The 14,279-nt window shown below is 41.5% G+C and overlaps 1 protein-coding gene across 1 annotated transcript in view; it reads right to left on the reverse strand.

The window, feature by feature from the left end:
* Window positions 1-14,279, reverse strand: part of EXOC1 (exocyst complex component 1) — a 54,248-nt gene that overhangs the window by 22,706 nt on the left and 17,263 nt on the right. The window contains exons 6-9 of the mRNA XM_075544288.1: window positions 13,158-13,385; window positions 12,829-12,961; window positions 11,863-11,972; window positions 3,860-4,009 (exon numbers count right to left, since the gene is read on the reverse strand). Of these exons, the coding sequence (XP_075400403.1) occupies window positions 3,860-4,009; window positions 11,863-11,972; window positions 12,829-12,961; window positions 13,158-13,385 (621 nt within the window). The remainder of the gene's footprint in view (window positions 1-3,859; window positions 4,010-11,862; window positions 11,973-12,828; window positions 12,962-13,157; window positions 13,386-14,279) is intronic.

Consider the following 14,279-nt stretch of genomic DNA (forward strand, 5'->3'; position numbering starts at 1 on the left):
TCCTCCCTGAGAATACAATTAGGCAAAAAGCTTATTGATCACTGTACTGATATGAATATTCACTAGGGGACAAAGCACTTGTAGGCGTGAAACTCTTAGGCGATATAATTTGTTTAATTATTCAAAATGTTAATATTCCTAAACTTCAAAAGGCAAATAATTCCAGTAAAGTAAATATTTTTCCTTAAGGTATCTCCAAATCAGAATTCTGTTGAATGAAAACAAAACAAAGCAACATATATTACAACAGTCGAGTCGCATGCCACTTAAAAGACTAATTCCAAGGAATGAAAAGGTCTTCCATGAAATTGCTCGCCAGAGATCGAGTATATAAAAAACTTGGGAGATGAACATCTCTCTTGAAAGTACTTCATCAAAATTTTTAGGCTAATGTGTGTCATGTGACAGTATTGTTAGTGATATTGGTTTTGCCAGAGTGTCGGTCCCTTTTTCTGTGTTCCCAGTTGAGAAGTGGAGGACTTGACTTGAAGTGGGCAGAAACAAAAGAAAGGGAGCCTGCGATGGATAAGAGCATCCTATGGCTAAATACATTGACATCAGTGCATTGCTAGGGGTGCAATCTGCGCTCTTACCACCACCCCACTCCTAAATCCCTCCCTAACTCCGAAGCGTGCACCAGCCATTCTTGAAAAGGGGAATGACAGGTTCATGTGCAAAAAGCAAGGTGTGTGAGAAATACCTTCATTTAACAAATCCTCTGAAAGAGAGTGGCCCTTCTCGCAAGAACACTGGATGTCACGGGGAAAAAGTGGGGAGGGGAAAGTTTCTTTTTTTGTGTGTGGTAATTATTTTATTGGGGGCTCGTACAACTCTTATCACAATCCATCCATCCATCCATTGTGTCAAGCACATTTGTACATTTGTTGCCATCATCATTTTCAAAACATTTTCTTCCTACTTGAGCCCTTGGTATCAGCTTCTCATTTTCCTCCCTCCCTCCCCCACCCTCATGAACCCTTGATAATTTATAAATCATTACTATTTTTCATGTCTTACACCAACCAATGTCTCCCTTCACCCACTTTTCTGTTGTCTATTCCCCTAGGAATGGGTTATGTGTAGATCATTAAGATTTGTTCCCCCTATCTCCTCCCACCTTCCTCTTCCCCTCCTGGTATGGCTACTCTCAATATTGGTCCTGAGGGATTTATCTGTCCTGGATTCCGTGTGTTTCCAGCTCCTATCTCTACCCATGTACATGCTCTGGTCTAGCCAGATTTGTAAGGTAGAATTGGGGTCATGACGGGGCGGGGGGTGGGGGTGGGGGGCGAGGCAGAGGAAGCATTAAGGAACTAGAGGAAAGTTGTATGTTTTGTTGGTGCTATACTGCACCCTGACTGCTGGTCTCCTCCCCACAACCATTCTGTCATGGGATGTCCAATTGCCTACAGATGGGCGTTGGGTCTCCACTCCACACTCCCCCTCATCCACAATGATATGATTTTTTGTTCTGGGTCTTTGATGCCTGATACCTGATCCTATCGACACCTCACGATCACACAGGCTAGTGTGTTTCTTCCATGTGGGCTTTGTTGCTTCTCAGCTACATGGCTGCTTATTTAATTTCAAGCTTTTAAGACCCCCAGATACTATATCCTTTGATAGCCAGGCACCATCAGCTTTCTTCACCACATTTGCTTATGCACCTGCTTTATCTTCAATGATTTTGTCAGGGAGGTGAGCATCAGGAACGCCAGGTTAATAGAACAAAGTATTCTTGCATTGAGGGAGTACTTGAGTGGAGGCCCAATGTCCATCTGATATCTTAATACTAAACCTATAAATATATGCACATAGATCTATCTCTCCATTATTATATGTAAATATATTTACATATGTACAAGCATGTATTTAGACTCTATAAATGTCCTTTGCCTCCTAGTTCTTTCCTCTATTTCCTTTTACTTTCCTCTTGTCCCACTATCATGCTCAGCCTTCATTTGGGTTTCAATAATTCCTCTCAGTTACATGGCCCTTGGTCAAGCACTACCAGGCATCCTATACCCTCCTCGCCATTAATTTTAGATCTCTTGTTGTTCCCTTCTCCCTGGGCTTGTTAACACGGAGGGGAAGCCTTTACTAGCACATTCCCAGTGAGGAAATGTTTGGTCCTAAGCCCATGGGTTTATGGGAAGTGTCACTTTACAAAATATCTTGGTCTTTCAAATTAAGGATATGTTTAGGGTCATTTGGTCCACATTATCAAATTATTACTATTTATTAAAATGGCTTACTCCATACTTAGGTATTTTATTTTTAAACAACAATCCGAAGAACTTATAAATTGATGATTTTTATTTTTCCAATACACAGTCAGCCAGAAAGGAATACTATTAGCGACTGACATATTTGAGTTAGGTAGGTGGTGATTCCTACATCCATTTTTTTAAAAAAGAGACACACAGACCTGGCACACCTGGTGTGCATCCTATTCCAAGGGTAACTGAGTAGCTTTAAGTCAGCTCATGTGACACCATGCTCAGAGCCCTCTGACGGCCTCCCGATCTCACTCACTGTCCACGGGAAACCCTCACAGAGGTCCACAGTCCCTCCTAGTCTGCCCTGCTCTGTCCTACCCCATTCACCTTGCTGACCTGCCTCTGGCTCATGGGCTCCAAGCACACTGGCCTCCTCATTGCTCTTCAAACGTACTAGGCCCACTTTCACCCCCTCGTGCACTGCCATGCCTGGAATGCTTTCCTTCCCCAGCTCACACTGTTAGCTCCACCAATCTTTCACACCTGTCCTCAAGTCACCTTCTCTCGACATCTATGATCATGCTTACTTGAAAAGGCAACTTGCCTCTAGTCTTAGCATTCCCTCTTTCCTTCCTTCCTCCCTCCCTCCCTCCCTCCCTCCCTCCCTTCCTTCTCCACAGCACACAACACCTTCTAACACTCTCTGCAGTCACCTTTGCCTCTGCCTTCTCCACTAGAGCATGCACTCTCAGAAGGCAGGTGGCAGGAGCATTCTTGGCATCCTTTTGCGCCTTCTGCTCTGTTTAGATTTAAGGTCTCTTTCTAGACTTACTTCATACTCCTGATTCAAGACTCCATTTCATCTGAATTATCACACCAGGGTCTTAATTAGTTTCCCCAACTAGTCTTTCCCCCTGCTTGAGATGTGCTGTTAGGTATCATGGCTCACCTGTGGCAGTGCTGTGGAATATAAAGTTTCTATGTCAGCCAGGTTTATCCTTTCACTGTCCCCAGGAAAGGGCGTGCTTTCCTGCCCTTACCGCCACACGGCCCCGCAATGCTCTCCCCCTGTTCCTGGCTTGTCTAGTGCCATGCACACTTTACGATCCAATGCAAGGCCAGCTTCCCTCATGGTTTCTCCCAATGGCTTCAGAACAGTGACTGCTCCCTTCTCCAAACTGCCATTTATTGAGATCCTTTTCCAGCTTAGCACTCTTTGTCTGACTGACTGTTCTTGCATGACTTTTCTTCCCAGCTGAACTAAAAGCTCGTGAAAGATGGCGGCTTAGAGAATAGCAGGATGCTTGCTTACAAAACAAGCCAACAAAATGTGCTCAGTACTTAACACAGCTTCATCCTCCCTATGGTTTCTAGTTTGAATGCAATATATATAGAAACCCTGGAAATAACTATAGCGTTTAACTAACAATATTTTCCCAGAAGTTCAATATTGAGCTTTTTCACAGCCAATATGGTATATGTTATTGCTTGTTAAGGAGTACTCAGTAGAAATTAACTGATTGGCAAAGAATGTACTACCACACTCCACACGTCACCTGGGGCACTGCTTTTAGGAAGGCATAGATGACCCAATGAGGCAAGATTACGCTGTACAATGAGTAATTTTGTCAGGTCAGTACCTTTGTTAGTCCCTCATATTTCCCATAATCTGTACTCTTCAGCCATTCCATTAGCTTGGCATAGCGGAGCAGGTCTCGATGAAACGGATGGTGATTCGGTAAAGTCAGTTCGACAGAGTGTTGAGCAAGAGTTGAACTCTGATCATGACCCTATGGTGGGTAAATAGCATGTATCATCGACAGAGCCAAGAAACACTGGAGTAACCGAACATTCTAAACAAAGGACTACATGTGAAACCAACAGAGCATATACAAATAAAAGCCAAGTACTTACTTGTCTTCTTGTATACATCCTGTGAATGTCAACCGAATACCATCATCATAAAATAAAATAACCATAAGCAAGTGAGATTGGCACTAGGCTCCATCACCCACTCACGCTACGTTCTACATGAGTTGGGACTCGTGCTCTAGCTGAGTCTGTTTCTCGCATGCCCATCATTCTACAGACCATTAAGGAGGTACACTTCATGGCACCGCTGCATGAAGAAGCACAGCTCGAAACGGAATGCCTCCAGCACGGTACTCCCATTGACATCAACAATGGTGTGGACAGAGCAAGATACAGACTGTGTGGAGTTCCACACAGGAAGAGCCACAGATAACTGCATTCTGGGTTTTCTAGGATAATCCTCAATATGACTTTGCTGGTCCATTAAAGTGATTTGCTGAATAACCAAACAGGATTTCATTTTTATGCCTCAAGAAAGAGTTTCACATACACTACTTAGTGAGTCACCAAACAGCCTTTGACCGATGGTATCTCCTGGCTTTTGCTTTGGGGCATCTGCTCCAATAACCGATCTTCTAGGAGAAACCGAAGTTCAAAAGGGGAAGTGATGCCCGCCACACAGCTATAATTGGAGCCTCGGCCACCAGAGTCTCTCAATTCTATTTGGTTTTAAAAATATGTGAAACAAAGTAATTTTAACCAAGCTAAAAACTTCAATTGTCTGCCAGTTAACGATTAAAAAGGTCAATACTTTTTACCAAGAAGTTAAAATCAGTGCCCAAGAAACAGGGAGCTGGAAGATTTAACAAACTGCTGCCCTTTGAACACATTTTCTCCGGGAACAAGGAAAGGGCGAACTCCGCCACATTCCTCTGAAGTTGTTCCGATACAATCTGCTTTGCTTTGCTCATTTACTACCATTGCGTTGATTCCAGTGCACAGAGCAGAAGGGCCTCGTCACATCTCCACGGGAGCAGCCAGCCTGGGCTTTCTCCCACGGAGACTGGTGGGTTCAAAACTCTGGCCTTGTGGTTCGTAACTCAATGAGTAACCCAGTGCACCACCAGGTTTCCATCTGATTGCTTTGAGTAGTCAGTTTAGTTGCTGGCATTTAACAGAAATTGTATTAACTGGCAGGAACTGTTGCAGCTTGTATTTATCAACTCATTTCCTGATCAGGTTACCTAAAGTTAATTTTATAAACATATGTTAGTCAATATAGTTTAGTCGATCTTGAATTAAAAATTTTTTATACAGTCTCCATAAAAAGAAAACTACTTGGCCTAGAGGAATGAGGAGCACCCTAGTGATTGAGAGAGGCGAGGCTTTCTACTCCGTTAGCGGTGCAGTCTGGGAACCCACAGGGGCATTTCTACCCTGTCCTATAGGGCCGCTGTGACCGACACAGTGCAGTGAGTTCGTTCATTTGAGACGTGCATGCCTTTGGAGTGAGGAAGAAGCAAAGACGTAGACCCAGGCTATGCTATTTCAATTGTCTGATCATAAAGGGAAGGCAAACAATAACAAAGACCAAGGGAGTCAGGGTGCTTCTGGAGTGTGGTGTTGGCAAAGACTACCAGAAGCACCACAGACTGCCGGAAAAACAACCAAATTGGTTTTGGAAGAAGTGTAGCCAGATAGCTTCTGGGAAGTGATGAGGAGTCAGCGAAGAGGAGGAAGGCTCTCAATCAGAAGGAACGGAGGAATGGTGGAACGGTGACGAATGACAATGGGCTCAGACAACAACTACTGTTAGGTTGTTCTGTTGTAGAAGCTGGAACTGACTGGCTGGCACTTAACAACAACAAATGCACTACCTGACATTTCTAAATTTTGAAATATTCCTAAAAACGCAGTTGACGCCAAAGAATTTCAGCTAAGGGGCTGTTGACCTGACAACTGAATTTAAAACAATCATGTCTTCTAAAAGAATCGTCAATAACCAAGAGTTACATGGTTGAAAAATGGAGCAATTCTGTAAAATTAGAATGGTTGGGAATTCACATCTCTCCATGAACTAAAGGCTAAGAACAGGTATGAAGAGAATTAACCATAGCAGACAAAATGCAAAGGTATTATCATTGGTTTATTGTCTAAACTCTACTTACGGTTGACACAGGACATTGCCATCACGGAAATGTTTTCTATTCCTGTATCAGACAGTTGGTGCTCCACAGAAAGACTGATATTAAACAATAAGCATGCATATATACTACGTGTATCTTACTGCAATGATTAAAGGAGAGAACATCTGACAAGTTTCTTGTGGTTTACGTATGTATTCTATATATTCGATCTTTACAAATAAGGATATTAGAGATCCTGCTTATCTGAAATAATCAACCTAATTTTTCGCAATGATTCAAGACGTAACATAATGGTTTAAAAAGCAAACAAACAAAAACATAATGGTTTAAGTTCATCTACAACTATTTATTCAGAATACTACATATTCAGCTATATTATTTACTTTAGTGTTTGGAAAGGTCTTTAATCATTAGAAACCTCCTGAGAATGAAAGTAATTTGTAATTATTAATATTTGATTTTGGCAGTTCCCGAAGCTTTGTCACATCTGTTACCATTCAAAGCTTTTTAAAATTTTTGCAAACAATACTTTAAATTCATCATGATGTGACAATTCAACCCCAATAGGAAGAAAGCTCTAGAAGGTCTGAAATGGTTATCACTCTTGGCTGCTACTAGAAGGTTAGAGGGTTGAGAAATGCCCCAACAGACAGATTTCAAGATCTAGATTAAAAAAAAAAATCAGTCACCGTGGCACCCAGTCTCTACTCTGACACGCATGGGATTCCCAGGAGTCAGACGGACGCAAGGGCAACTGGGTTTTTCGTATACGAATATGACTGGCGGCTACCTTCCAATCATTACCATTAACATAGATGAAATGCTACTGGTATTAACAAAAGGACCTTAATTTTAGAATACTTTGAAATAACTATAGAGAGTTGGATGATCATATATTTACATTTTTGATTCAATCAACAATATAATTCTATAACACTAGAATATGAATGTGCAAAATTTTGTATTCTTTCAGTATTTGAAAAATTGAAACTGCTAAAATTTTGTTATTGTAAATGATATTAAGTCAGTAACAGTAATAATTTACTACCATTACTTTGCTAGGTACTTTAGATATAAATGATAATCTTTATCATAACCTTGCAAAGTATATTTTCCCTCATTTCAAAAGCAGGGAAATGATTGACATCATTTTAAAATAATGCATTAGCTACTTACATTTCTTCAATTAAGCTAAGTTTTTGGTAAAAACTTAGTAAGTCAAAATTTTTCATTAATGTACACATTGCTACAATCTATAATAAAGTTATCATTCACTGCTTTATTTTGGGAGAAGCCTTGATGGGGCAGTAGTTATGCATTGCTTCTAACAGCAAGGTCAGCAGCTCGAAGCCACTAGCAGCTCTGCAGGGACGAGATGAGGCTTTACTCTTGTCAATGGTCACAGCCTTGGAGACCCACAGGGACAGTTCTGTTCTGTACAACAGGGTCGCTATGAGTCGGCTTCAACCAGATGGCAATGAATTTGGCTAGATTTATATATATAAAACTCAGGCAGTTAAGTTTCCAAAAATTACCTTTTAATTTTAACCGATGCCTTCAATTTAAAGGAAAATGGCGACTGAAGCCCTTGAATGACCTTTACTTTGTAATCAATAGATTATTTACACTAGATCTTCCGTACAATATTTTGAAACTCTGTAATATCCATACATTTACTATAATCTGCATTGCAAGGATTCTGTTCAAGTCTATCCTATGTGTAAAGTCATATTTAACCACTTAAATCCATAGTAAACTCACTTAACACCGCCCCCCAATATTCCATTGTATTTTCAGTGGATTCGTTCAAAGCAAAAGAAAAAAATAACCTAATGGCTATCAATAATTGGTACACATTGGTAGGTTACTTTAGGTACATCCTTCAGATTGTACCAATATCCTAATATTTCCATTCTGGTTCTTCTATTGTCATTAACCTAATCCTCCAGACACCCTGCAACTTTCTTATCAGAGTTTTAGAGATGTGCTGACCGCTAGGTCTCACATAGCTCATTGTTAAGAATGAAGCTGTACTCGGAGGTGGTGCTCACTGCTTTATGTGCTCACGTGCTACTGGCCCCAATGATGACTTAAGGGGTAGCTTTGGCTTAAGGCCTAAAGAGAACCTCAGGGTTACAGTCTTGGGGATTTCTCTTGCCTCAGAGAGACATTGCTGCAAGTTCAGATATTTTGAGATTTTGAAGTTGTGTTTCATGGTTTTTACAATTTCTGCCAGGACCTGTGAATTGTGGATATGATTAGAGGTTATGAATGGGCTTCAAAAAATCTTGGAAATTTTTTACTATTTTTTTATTTCATTTTCCCCCAAACTTAAAAGTTTTTTTAATCAAAATTTTCTTTTCCCAACAGTTTTATTGGCACCTAATCTCCATACATATCACACAACTGAATAGTTCAATCATTCAATCACACCAAGGGAGAAGTGTACAATCACTAATGCATCCATCTTAGAGCTCCATCAACTTTTGGAAGCCCCTCCAATGGCATTGCTCTTGCTAATGGTAGTGGCCTCAGGGCAGAGGTGGCTGTGGGGCAAGTGCAGTTAGTTCCTTGTCTGAATCTTAGGTGTCTTTCTATCTGTTTGGATCCAGATGAGTGGAGATCAAGAGTCGTATCTTAGATGGCCTGGGAGCTTAAAAAACCCAGATGCGACTCACCCCACAGGGCTGCAGAACATAAAATCCATCAAGGCTGAGTATGTCTTGGAAATATCAGATTTTACGATCCTTGTTTTATTTTACACACACACACACACACACACACCTACATGCAAATACATATACAAGCATGAAGGGATTTTTAAAAGTTCTAGTAAATATGGAATTAAAAGATAGTATAACTTTTTCCCATGAACTTTGGAAGTCCTCTCATATATACATACTGATTTACATATATACACATACATATATACATGTAAGACACACATACCTATAGTACAGACACAAAGGGGTTACAAAAAGCTCATGGAAAAATTCCCTTATCTTTTCATTCCATTTTCCACAATCTTTCTCATATGTGTATATTTTTAATATATATGTATACATATACACGCACATCTACTTTTAAACATATATATACTTGTGTTGCCAAATTATATAGCACAACATTTACCAAACATCTTTGTGTTTGTGTGTGTGTTCGCATAACCATAGTTAAGCTATGCACCTCTTCCACATATGGTGCTAGACTGATCATTATCGTAGAGAAAAGTAACCACTGTCTAGAGGATGGATCACCTCTTCTCCAGTAAACTTACTTTTGATCAAATCTCTTTAATACATACAATCTATATAGTTCTACAACTAACAATGTATGATACATATTGTTAAAGAGCTCAAAGTACATTAGTCATAGCAGTCTTCTTTGCTAGCTTCCTGAAAGGAACCATTTCTTATTCTTCCACACGAACCAGAAAAAGTACCTAATAGATGTACAATGAAAGTGTCATGGTTGACCAAGAGAGGTACCATCATGGGTTAACCACATTTTCCCAGCTACTTTGTTCGATACCCAGCAGAGAAATTCCTACGCTTCCCGACTGTCTTGCTAGATCATTTGATGGATTCAGGACACAGCAGATTTCCCTCTTGTAGTTGGGGCATCTCCCTCCACCTTTTTCAGAACATCCCAGATTGTTGCAACATTTGGGTTTGTAACATGCATCATTCATCGGTAACAATACGTATTAGACTTTCAGAAACAGGAAGCACTGATTTTAAACAGAGCCATTAGTGTCTGAGGCACAGAAGCAAAACCATAACTAACTGCGGGGGACAACAAAGCATTAAAGAGAGCAGAAAGGGCTACTGTTCACTAAGTCGTGTTTTCAACACTGTCTACAAATGTGAGAAGCAGCATGGTCAACGGTGCGATTTTTGAACACTAAGAAATAATGTAGAAATGATTGTCATAGAAATAATGTAGGGAAAAAGTGAATTGGTATTTTTTATGTGATGTCTGGGCTAACTTTTTTTCTGAATACTTTTCAGGGTAAGTGACAGGCTGTGAGATGCATCTGTGATTCGGCAACCTCCCTTGCTTAGTCAGGGGGCTTCTTTGATGCTCTCCCAGTGCCACTCAGTGAGGCTGAGTTCCTTCCAGTGTCTGCCTGCCTCTCTCTCTGCCTCAGTCTATTCCCTCTAGACTATGAGTTCTTTGAGGGCAAGGACTGTCTTATTTACTCTGAGTTCAGGGCCAATAGGAATCCACCACCCAGCATATGTTTATCTAGTAAATGAATAAAAGGAATGACAGGAAGAAAGGCAAGCAGTATGAGATTAAACGCCTGTTTTGCCACCCCCTCCCCGCAAGTCAGAACAAAAACCAAACCGCACACTTTGCTCTGGTACATTAAAAAGCTGCTACAAATGAGGTTAACGGGTAGTTTAAACCAGCAAGCTCAATTTAATCTATAAAGATTTCTGCTGCTGTTAAGCTTAGTAAAATTTTATAGGGAAGGCAGGGGCAGGGGGGGTGTGCTTTACAAAAAAATCCAAATCAGAAGCTTGATTCTGATTTGCTGTACTCACAGGAACCGAAAGATAGTAGGCCCTGGTATAGAGTTGAAGGAGGGCCTGAGTAAACTAACGGGAAATAAAACAGAGAAGATGCAGTTGGCTCGGGGTGCTGCACAGTGGAAACAAAGTAAGAATCCAATGTTCAGACATTCCTCGACGATTTTCCCTGCCAGATTGCTCCTACGCATTTATTTTTTCACCCAATAACCCTTAAAAAAAAGCAAAGAAGGTAAATATAAGAAGCCTCATATATATGATTACACCAGATTTGAAAATGCCCTTAATCACACGTCTCTAAGGTACTTCAGTATTACGGTTATCATTGTTCTGACCTTGATGCTAACACTCCTTTCTGTATAAAAACACAGTCATAGGTTTATATGAAAATGTATCAACTGAAATTTACAGGTGAGGCCTAGTCATTTTCTCACATGCACATTCTATGTTCCCAGAAACTATGAAAACTGCAAAACCCTGAGTCAAGTTTAGGTTGTTATCTCAAAATATTAACACATAATTGTTTTAACCTTTTTTTTTTAATTAACACATAATGTGGTCTGTAAGCCCATACTGAGTTTGGACTTACTTCCATGAGGGGAGTTTCAAAAAGCTCATGGAAAAATAGAATGTAAAGATAATGGAATTTCCTCACAAACATTTTGAAAAGCCCTGTTGTGTAAATTAGAACATCTGAAGGAGCTCTCATTGGCTTGAGGGAGGCACTTGGCTGCTAGCCAAGGGTCAGCGCTGAACACCCACCCAGTGAGCTCTGCAGAAGATGTACTACAGCCTAGAAACTACGGGGCGCTCGACTGTGTCCTATAGGATGGTCAGTAGCCAGAAGAGATGTAACGTTACACACCAAAGTGGCATACGCGGTAAACATAAGCATAGTCATTCGCTTATGAACTAACAGGAGGCAGATTGCTGGCAAAGGTGGCATCAGAGACCCTAAACCCATCGATGAGCCAAGGAGCTCATCTTTCAGACTCTTACACTCAAATGGGGAACGAGTCTGTCACGACCCCAATGAAATACTCTGGGTTTGTTTTTTGGGGGGTGGGGTGGGGATTTAGGTTTAAAGGTAACACGAGCACATGAATAAGCTCAAGGGGCATACCGATTTTAATAAGGAAAGAAAATTACCTGTTGAACAAAAACATTGTTGAGGTGACTGGCTAGTCTTCGCGCAAAATGCTCTCGTAAGTCACTAAAACGCTGCTGCTGCTGTTTGACGGCCAGAAGCATGTCATGGCCTGGAATCAGAACATACCTCGGCTGATTTCATAGGTTAAAAACACCCCCTTTGATACTCCATGCACACATTTCCTCCACGGAACCCATATCTAAGTTGGTCAGAGCTTTTGCTTTATACAAGAGAAAGGTACACAGCAGAACCAAACGATCTGGCGCCCCCGTTTCCCAATTCCGATTAAAGTCAGCAATGCGATTCGAGGGTCTCAGTCCAGACTGAGTGAGTTTAGGGATGAGACCAGGCAGTCTCTCTGTGGTAAGAAGCCCTCCAGGGCATCCTGATGGAGGATCCAGGGCATCCTGAAGGAACCACTCGCTTACTTAACAGAGACGCCGCTGGATACAAGTGGTTTGTGATCAGCTAACCTAAAGGGGTATCGTTGCAAAGCCACCCAGTAGCTCTGCAGAAGAAAGGCTGGCGATCTACTTCTGTTAAGATGACAGCAAACAAATCAAACCTAAGGAGTGGTTCTACTCTGACACCTGGGGGCTGCCACGCATTGGAATGGACGAACTTGCAATAGGCTTGTTTGGGGGTCTAGTAAAACCGTACGCTATCTGGTCTCAAAGAACTACTACCTACTTTGTGCTCAGGTCTTTGGACAGTACTAAAGAAATCTCACGGTGTTAGTCAGAATCACTGAAAGCCAATCAGAAGGTACTGAAATGAAAAAACAAAAAGCAGACCCAGAAAAGTCTGAGCACAAACAGGAATATGCTTAGAAATCAGTGACTCTTGTTTGAGTAGTTATTAAAGTGAAACCACCTTCCCATATATTTCCTGTTAAGATCCTTATACCAAGTTAGGGGCTGAGCCTCGGCCTGTTGGCCAGAACTGATCATCACTGGTGAATATACCTGGTCGAAGCGCTACATTCATGCACTGCAGAAGGGCGTCAGCGGCGTTGGTGCATGCCTCAATGCCTCTGGAAGAAGCTAGATCTCCCTCCTGCAGGGCCTTAATGTGACCTTTGGCCAGGTCCATGTGGTTCTGGAACACATGTAGGTATAGCATTTACCCACGCAATTTTAAGAAACGTATAGACAAGATGTTACTCAATCCTCTCATTAGGTTTTCGGAATTACTTTAACCCCTTAACTCATGTGGAAATTAAAAGACGTTTTCAAGTGGGTTTGCTATGTCGCACTTGTCTCTTGTTCCGTTGCTCTTTGGTCATCACACTTACCACAAGGAACTCTATCTCGGAGAGGAGTTTTACATTATTGGTGTTACTGAGATGGATCAGATGGTTGCTCTCAGAGATCTGATCCATTTGTTCCTTGACACTTTGGAGCATTTCCTCGTAACTGCTCAGCTTCAATTCAATCTGATCCACCTCCTTTAGGGCCTCGTCCAGCAACTTCATCAGGATGTTCACCTGCTTTTCAGAGGCCATGATTGACTGGATGTTGGCCTACAGAGGGGAGGCAAAAACAACTTACTACGGGTGCAGCCGACATTTAAATATGCAACGAGGCCAAATCTCCTTGGGAGCAGGATAACCAAGATCGATAAGCACCCACTTGACGGCACCCCGTTGTGTTTTCGCTTCACCTTGTACGCAGGGTTTCAGGGCATGCTTTTGCCTCAGTGTCAAAGTCAAGGGCCGTGGCTCCCTACCTACAGTCCTTCCTTAGACTGCAGAAGCAGGGCTCTCTCTGCCTTAGACTGTGTCATCAGCAGTGAGTGATACATCCTCAAGTCTGTAAATCGAGGGGCATTAGATTATAACACCTCTAACAGTTCTTCTAATTCTAGCAGCTATAAAAAACCTCCATACGTCTCAACATGTCTGTAGAATATTCAATAAAAACATACTCACCTATGTAATAGCTTAGCCAAGAGGGTCGCCATAGTGTGGCAGTCTTAGAAGACATGAGGAACTAATTTATAGCTGTACTGTGACTTGCACACAGCCAGGGACACGAAGGGCGCACACGGGCCAAAGACAGCTCCTTCTAGTATCTTCTTTCTTCTTCTCACTGACTGTTTTTCGTTTGTTTGCCCTTTCTGTTCCCAAGCCAAGCAGTAACAAACTACCATCTCCTATCACTGTTTCCGAAATGATCCTGAATGCCTGAAAATATTTGATCTCACAACCTAAAATTAAATTTCAAAGCACTCTGGAACAGATAGCCAAAACAAACCCACTGCCATCAAGTCAATTCTGACTCACAGTACCTACAGGGCAGGGCAGCACTGCCTCTGTGGGTTTTTGAGACTGTAACTCTTTACGGGAATAGAAAGCCTCATTTTTCTCCTGCTGAGCAGCTGGTGGATTAGAACTGCTAACTTTTGTGGTTAGCAG

This window comes from Tenrec ecaudatus, chromosome 3 (assembly GCF_050624435.1).
Source record: "Tenrec ecaudatus isolate mTenEca1 chromosome 3, mTenEca1.hap1, whole genome shotgun sequence".
Lineage (NCBI taxonomy): Eukaryota > Metazoa > Chordata > Mammalia > Afrosoricida > Tenrecidae > Tenrec > Tenrec ecaudatus.